The 8,290-nt window shown below is 39.3% G+C and overlaps 1 protein-coding gene across 5 annotated transcripts in view; it reads left to right on the forward strand.

The window, feature by feature from the left end:
- Positions 1-113: 113 nt before the first annotated feature.
- PPM1G (protein phosphatase, Mg2+/Mn2+ dependent 1G) overlaps positions 114-8,290 on the forward strand; it is a 19,768-nt gene continuing 11,591 nt past the window's right edge. The window contains exons 1-2 of one of the 5 annotated variants that reach the window (XM_083857213.1): positions 114-234; positions 7,757-7,826. In XM_083857213.1, the coding sequence (XP_083713339.1) occupies positions 7,799-7,826 (28 nt within the window). In that variant the 5' untranslated portion in view covers positions 114-234; positions 7,757-7,798. Of the gene's footprint in view, positions 239-449; positions 492-842; positions 1,511-7,756; positions 7,827-8,290 lie in introns of those variants that run through there. The other 4 variants (XM_083857212.1, XM_083857214.1, XM_083857210.1 and 1 more) reach the window with 4 other exon arrangements.

Consider the following 8,290-nt stretch of genomic DNA (forward strand, 5'->3'; position numbering starts at 1 on the left):
CCTGTGTAGCAGCCAATGAGAGAGCGAGGGAAAGGCCTGATTGATCGCTGATTGGTCAGTGGGCGTGGCTTAGCCTATATAAGCACCTGGGTGCGCGGTACTTGTGGCAGTGACGAGTGTGCGCCGCTTAACCACCCGGTACTGAAATCCGCTGTATCTGTACGAGCGGCATCACTCGATTCCTAGACCCGCTGTTCCCCCCTGGAGGAGCCTCAGGGCTGGGTCTAAACCACTGTAGGTAGTTCCCGGGGCGGAACGGGCCGCCGGTGCCGCTCTAGCACGTACCCGCCGCAACCGCCGCGCTGCGTCATTGCGTCACACGCCGTGAGGGGCGGGGCTTCCGCCGCGGCCAATCAGCGCCGCGAATGGCGCGTCAACACAGGCGGGAGGGGCGTCTCACGACCCTGCGCGAAGGATCGTGAAAGAGGCGGGGCATCCCTATGTGACAGCCAATGAGAGAGCAAGAGGGAGGCCTGATTGATCGCTGATTGGTCAGTGGGCGTGGCTTAGCATCAATAGCAGGAGGGAGGGGCGCCGCGCAAAAGAACGTGAAGGGGGCGGGGCATCCTTGTGTGACAGCCAATGAGAGAGCGAGAGGGAGCTCTGATCGATCGCTGATTGGTCAGTGGGCGTGGCTTAGCCTATATAAGCAGCTGGATGCGCGGGAACTGTGGCAGTTGCGAGTGCGCGCTGGGTTATCTGTGTGAGCGGCTGGCGGCGGCATCACCCGGTTCTAACCCCGCTGTTTCCCTCTGGAGGAGCCTCCGGGCTGGGTCAAAACCACTGTAGGTAGTTTCCGTGGCGGACTGGGTGTCGCTCTAGCCGCTCTAGCCGCAACCGCCACGCTGCGTCATTGCGTCACGCGCCGTGAGGGGCGGGGCTTCCACCGCAGCCAATCAGTGCTGCCAGAGCCGCGTCAACACCCGCCAATGGCAGGCGGGAGGGCGATCGTGAAAGGGGTGGGGCATTCCTGTGTAACAGCCAATGAGAGAGCGAGAGGGAGCTCTGATCGATCGCTGATTGGTCAGTGGGCGTGGCTTAGCCTATATAAGCAGCTGGATGCGCGGGAATTGTGGCAGTTGTGAGTGCGCGCTCAGTTATCTGTGCGAGCGGCTGGCGGCGGCATCACCCGGTTCTAACCCCGCTGTTTCCCTCTGGAGGAGCCTCCGGGCTGGGTCAAAACCACTGTAGGTAGTTTCCGTGGCGGACTGGGTGTCGCTCTAGCCGCTCTAAGCCGCTCTAGCCGCGTCTCTATGGTCTCCACTTCCGCCCGCCGAGCCCTTCCGGCCGCGCGACTTCCGGTCGCCGCCCGCCGGTTGGAGGTGCCGCCGCTCCCGCCGCCCGCCCGGCTCCGCTCCGGCTGCGGCTCCGCTCCGCTCCGGGCGCCGAAATGGGCGCTTATTTATCGCAGCCCAACACGGTGAAGAGCTCCGGGGATGGGGCCGGGCTGGGGCCGCGCCCGCTGTGCTTTGGGTTCAGCGCTATGCAGGGATGGCGTGTCTCTATGGAGGTGAGGGGGGACTCAGGGTGGGGAGGCCGCGCTCGGTGTTTTATTGGGGTTTTTATGGAATAATGAGGAGATTTGGGGGGTTTTGGTTATTGTTTTCCTCCTTTCTGAGGGTTTTTCCTCTCCTGGTGCTGCCCCAGCTTTTCCTGGATCCCGCGTGTTGTGGTTTCCCTGGGTGTGTAATAAATAAAAATAAAATTTTTGTGGGGAATGAGAGATTTGGGGGTTAAAAATAAAAGAAGGGAAGGAGGGTTTGGGAAATGAGGGATTCAGGGTGGAAAAGAAAGAAGGGAAGGAGGGTTTGGTGCTTGGAGTGAAGAGCTGAGTGGAAAAAAAAGTGGGAAATTCTCAGGAAAAAGTGGTTTTTTCTCCTCTAAAATGAAGTGTGAGGGTCTTGTTGTACTTTTATTTATTTGTGGGAAGAATTTTAGTGGCTCCTCCTGCGGGAAATGAGGGATTGGGGGTAAAAATAAACGATTTGGTGTTTGAAGTGATGAGCTGAGTGAAAAAAAGTGGGAAATTCTCCGGGAAAACCTGAAAATTCTCCCCCTGAAATGAAGAATTGATGTTTTTCCTCTTAAATTCCCTCAATCTCAGCCCTCCCACAGCTCAGATGTGGCTTTAATTTCATTTATTTGGGGCTGGGAGAGGCCCCAAAGTGCAGAAAAGGGTTTTTCACCACCCAAAAATCTCTTTTTTTTTTTTATCACTGCTGATAAGAACATCAGTGTGGATGTGATTTTAGTTGAATTATCCAAAAAAACCCAAATATTTTGCAGGAGTTGAACCTGTTGCAGATTATTTCTAAGCTTGATGGGATAAAAATATAAAAATATTTATTTTTCACACAGCTAAAAAATCCTTTTTTTTTTACAGTCCACCACTCTGAGTTTTTCTCTCTGTCTTGCCTTGTTTTATTTCTTTGTTTTCTTCACGTTAAGTTGCATTTTTTTGCTCTTTTGCAAAGTTTTGGGGAAAATCCTGAGAAAAAATTGTTGTGTTTTTGTGTGTGTTGGGGAAGGCAGAGGAAAATAAAGGTGTTTGGGGTGTAAAAAGGGGTTTTTTCCACTTTTATTTGGGTTTTAGGAGGTTTCAATGAGGTGGGTGCACAGAGCTCTGAGGAAATGCTGGAATTTGGTGCAGAGTTGTTGTTTTGGGAGGAAGGAAATGTTTGGGAGAGATAAGGAAGGTCGAGGATAGGTAAAAAAAGAATAAATAAAAATATAATGAATATAGTATATAATAATAAATGTAATATAATAATATAAATATTTATATATTTATATATAATATAATATTATATATTATATAATATATCTATAATATTTATATAAATATTATCATATAAAATATATTTTTATATTATATTTAATATATAATATAGATATAGATAATATATCTAGATAATATAGATATAATTATATTAATATATTTTATATATTATAGTATTATATTCATATAATAATATGAATATAACATATTGTAATATGTTATATGTATTATGAAATATAATATATTATAATATATATTAATTAGAATATTTATATATTATTATATATAATAATATTTATATATGATAATATATATTTATATTTTTATATATAATGAGATATATGTTATTATTATATGTGTTATGTGATTATATAATAATTATGTATTATAATATATATAATATATATTATAAAATGTATTATATGTAATATATTAATATATATAGTTATATCGTGTATAATTAGTTATTAATAATTAATTATATATTATATTATATAAAGTATATAATATAATTATATATAATAGAATATGATAGATAATATATAAATAATAGAAATGTAATATATTTATTTAAATAATTAATATTTCTTAATAATTAAATAAATAATGTATTATATTTATCTATTATTTATATGTTTTATATTATATATTTATATATTTTTATATTATAGAAAAATATAAAAATGTAATTTAAAGTATAAATATATATATAGAATATAAAAAATAAATGTGTATATATAAATATTGAAAATATAATAAATAAAACAATAATTGTATTAGGTACTAGAAGCAATAAAATAAAAAGGCTGGAGTGAGTTTTATGGTGCACAGAAGTATTTTGGGATTTAGTGGGATGTGATTTTATGGGGCTTTTCCAAACTTTTCTCCTGTTTTGACTGTTCCCGCCACAGTGAGACTCCTCTCCCAGGCCTAGAACAAAACTCCTGTACTTCAAAAACTGCAAACCTTTGCTTCAAAATTCATTTATTAAATGAACTCTCGGATTAATTTATTAATTTGCTTCCACATTTCAACTAAATTAAAAGTTTGACGCTTCAGGCAGAACTTTTTCCTCATTGTTACAGCAACAACTCAGTGACTGGGGAGGGTGAGGTGACCTAATGCTGTGGGTTTGGTTTTATCACTTTTATTTATGTATTTATTCCTTGGTTCAAGTTCTTTTTTATAATTTATAATGGTTTTTCCCATGTTTTACCCTTTTTAATTTTACCCCAACCCCGGTTATGTGTCAAATATAAATTTTCCAGCCCCTGGGCCTTGTCTGGCACTTTGGGGTCTCTCCCAAAAGTCTGGAAAGTTCCAGTGAGGACCCCAAGTGATGGGACAAGACTTCAGCTGTCTCCCCACCCGAGTTATTGATTTGTCACACTGTGTGTCATTTACCTGCAGAGCCAGACCCCCTTGGCCCTGATTTGTCCCCAGTTAAACCCATCCCTGAGTTCCTCCCCCCAATAAAAGGTGTTATATTTTATTTTTTCCCTTATTTTTCTTCCCCCGCTGCTTCTGCTGAGGGGTGTCTGCTGGGGCAGATAAATAAATAAATGATGAATAAAGCCAGCAGTTAACCCAGAACAGCCTCATTTTTTTTCCCTGCTGTTGTTATTTCACTCCTTCAAACAAGAAAAAAAACTCAAAAAGATCAGTGAAATTTATCCTGGTACCAAATCCTTCATTTTGGAGTGTCAGGGCTGGGAAAAAAAAAACACCTCCACAAGGTGCTGGATGGAAAAAAAAAAAAGCAGAATTTGGGAATTTTTTATGAACTTTTTCCAGCACAACTGAATTTTTTGTGAATTTTTTGTGAATTTTTTTGTGAATTTTTTTGTGAATTTTTTGTGAATTTTTTTGTGAATTTTTTGTGAATTTTTTGTGAATTTTTTGTGAATTTTTTGTGAATTTTTTGTGAATTTTTTGTGAATTTTTTGTGATTTTTTGTGAATTTTTTTGTGAATTTTTTGTGGAATTTTTTGTGGAATTTTTGTGGAATTTTTGTGGAATTTTTGTGGATTTTTGCAGATTTTTTGTGAATTTTTTGTGAACTCTTTTCAGGGAGAGAGAAGAGTCCCTGCAGCTCCACGAGGAAATTTAGTTTTGCAGCTCCAGCAGCACTTGCCCATCTGAGCTTTGGGCATCAGTGACAGGATTATTTTAGTTTATTTTTAGTTTCAGTGTTGGATTTCCTCCCCCAGCAGCATTTACATCTCTTTAATTTAATTTAATTACAGTTTATTTCCTCACTTGGGGGGTTTAATCCCATTTATTGTGTTGTGGGGGTTCAGTGTCTCCTGTGAATTCTCAGAAAATTGAGCACTAAAATTCTGTTTCCATCCCTGTTTTTAGCGAAAACTGAGGAAATTTCCTGTATTTCAATCAAACAATTCACTCATTTCTCTTTTTGAACCCAAATCTTTCTGTTCCATCCCCACACAAACCCAAAACCTCCCTGTCCCTGTTCCCTGAGCAAGGAATTAAATTTTATTTTGACAAAACACTGGAACTCTGAAGAATGAAAAGAATTTATCTATTTTTTTTATATATATACATAAAAAAAAAACAGCAGAGCTCAGTGTGTGTCACTGTCCCTGTTCCCTGAACAAGGAATTAAATTTTATTTTATTTTGACAAAACACCAGAACTCTGAAGAGTGAAGAGAATTTATCTATATTTTTTTTATACATAAAAAAATCAGCAAAACTCAGTGTAAACTCTGGAATATTGTTGACATCCAGATTTCTGAGGCTGCAGAGTAAACACAATGTTTTGGGGTAATTTAAGATAAACCACAAAAAAAAAAATCAGGTTGTTGGACGTGTCACAGGATAAATATTTTTCCTGGGCAGGGAAAAGGCTCAGGAGAAAAGTTCAACTTGTAGAATTTTTTTCTGTGGATGGCAGAGAAAAGGGATTTTGCAGAGCTGAGATGTTCTAGAAATGTGGATTTATTAATATAAATAGTGGGTAAAGAGGGTTTTGCCTTCAGGCACAGCCTGGGCTGGAGCAAAGCCCTAAAGAGAGAATAAAAGAGAATAAAAGAGAAGAGAGAAATCCCCTTGTTCCAATCCATTCTATCTCTTTTTGTGTTGAATATTCTAATTTACAGCGACCAACCCCAAGATACAAAACCTACAGACTTTGCCTGCAGCCTGTGAGAACTGCTACATCACCATGTCATTTTATATTCTAAACTCTAAAAGCCACATTTCTTATCTTTTTTTTTTTTTTTTTTTTTTTTTTTTTTTTTTTTTTTTTTTGGCAAGGTGGAAAGGCAACATTCCTCAGGTTTTTTTATTTTTCTGGTTTTTTAACCCGTCTTCCTGCCTGCCATGCTCACATCTCAAAACTGGCTTTTATTTCTATTTTCACTCACAGGTTTTACATCTGCAGTATTTTTTACCATACAATCATATCCATAAGTCCTTCCTGTCCCTTCTCCATTGGGAGAAGGGGAAAAATGGGAGGAGAGGGAAAAATGGGAGAAAAATGGAAGAGGAAAAAATGAGAGAAGGGAAAAAATGGGAGAAGAGGAAAAAGGGAGAAGAGGAAAAAAAATGGGAGAAGAGGAAAAAATGGGAGAAGAGGAGAAAAAGGGAGAAAAAGGGAGAAGAGGAAAAATGGGAGAAGAGGAAAAAAATGGAGAAGGGAAAAAAATGGGAGAAAAAAGGGAAAAATGGGAGAAGAGGAAAAAATATGGGAGGAGAAGAGGAAAAAATGGGAGAAAAATGGGAGAAAAGGAAAAAATAGAAGAAGAGGAAAAATGGGAGAAGGGGAAAAAATGGGAGAAGAGTAAAAAAATGGGAGGAGAAGAGAGAAAAATGGGAGAAGAGGAAAAAAATAGGAGAAGAGAAAAAATGGGAGAAAAGGAAAAAAGGGAGAAGGGGAAAAGAAATGGGAGAAGAAGAGGAGAAATGGGAGAAGAGGGAAAAAATTGGAGAAGAGGAAAAAAAAGGGAGAAGAGGAAAATGGGAGAAGAGGAAAAATTGGGGGAAAAATGGGAGGAGAAGAGGAAAAATAATGGGAGAAGAGGAAAAATGGGAGAAGAGGGAAAAAATGGGAGGAGAAATGGGAGAAGAGGAAAAATGAGAGGAGAGGAGGAAAAAATATGAGAGAAGAGAAAAAAAATGGGAGAAAAGGGAAAATGAGAGAAGAGGAAAAAAATGGGAGAAGAGGAAAAAGGAAAAAATGGGAGAAGAGGGGACAAAAGGGAGAAGAGGGAAAGAGGAAAACTGGGAGAAGGGGAAAAATGGGAGAAGAGGAGGAAAAATGGGAGAAAAGAAAAAATGGGAGAAGAGGGAAATGGGAGAAAAGAAAAAATGGGAGAAGAGGAAAAAATGGGAGAAGAGGAAAAACGGGAGAAGAGGAAAAAATGGGAGAAGGGGAAAAAGGGAGAGGAGGAAAAAATGGGAGAAGAGGAAAAAATGGGAGGAGAAATGGGAGAAGAGGAAAAATGAGAGGAGGAGAAGAGGAAAAAAAAGGATAACAGGAAAAGAAATGGGAGAAGAGGAAAAAAAATGGGAGAAGAGGAAAAATGGGAGAAAAATGGGAGAAGATGAAAAAAAATGGGAGAAGAAGAGGAAAAATAATGGGAGAAGAGAAGAGGAAAAAGGGGAAAAAATGGGAGAAGAGGGAAAAAGGGAGAAGAGGGAAAAATAATGGGAGAAGAAGAGGAAAAAATGGGAAAATAAGAGGAAAAAAAGGGAGAAGAGGAAAAAAAAGGGAGAAGAGGAAAAATGGGGGAAATGGGAGAAGAGGGAAAATAATGGGAGAGAGGGAAAAAATGGGAGAAGAGGAAAAAAGGGAAAAAATGGGAGAAGAGGAAAAATGCAACAACGGTCGGAGCTCAGCAGTCTCAGAAAACTTCTCCAACAAAAAAAAAAAATTGTATTTCTATGATTTTCTGCGTGTCTAATGCAATCCTTGTCATTCCAGATTTATATTTTTTTTCTCTCTTTATTTCAGGATGCCCACAACTGCATTCCTGAGCTGGACAGCGAGACAGCGATGTTCTCTGTCTACGATGGACATGGAGGTAACTGAACCCTCTCCTGTCCTGGGGCATTTAATTCCTTTATCAGGAATTCTGCTCCTTGATGGAAAAGCATTTTCTTTTCTAGACACCAGCAGCAGAAATTCTGAACCTCTCGGGGGTCTGAGAGGGAAAATCAAGGTTTGATCTGAAATAAAAATCAATTTTTTGTTCTATCTTTTTTAAAATTTTTGAGAATGGCTCATTTTTGTGGGCAGGAGAAGAAGAAGTGGTAAGAAAGAAGAAGAAGAAGAAAAAGTGGTAAGAAAAAAATCATCTGAGCTGGACTCCAGGCAATGTTTTTTATTTGTTTTCCAAGGAAAAAGTGGAAAATTATTTGAAAAAGATGCGGTTAAATCTATTTCCTGATAATTTCACTACAAATATCCATGACACCAGGAATGAGTGGATAATCACTCACTTTTTTTCACTGGAATTTTGGATTCCTTGTATTTTTTTTCCAGTTA

This window comes from Zosterops lateralis, assembly GCF_965231275.1.
Source record: "Zosterops lateralis genome assembly, chromosome: 3".
NCBI classification, from domain to species: Eukaryota; Metazoa; Chordata; class Aves; order Passeriformes; family Zosteropidae; genus Zosterops; species Zosterops lateralis.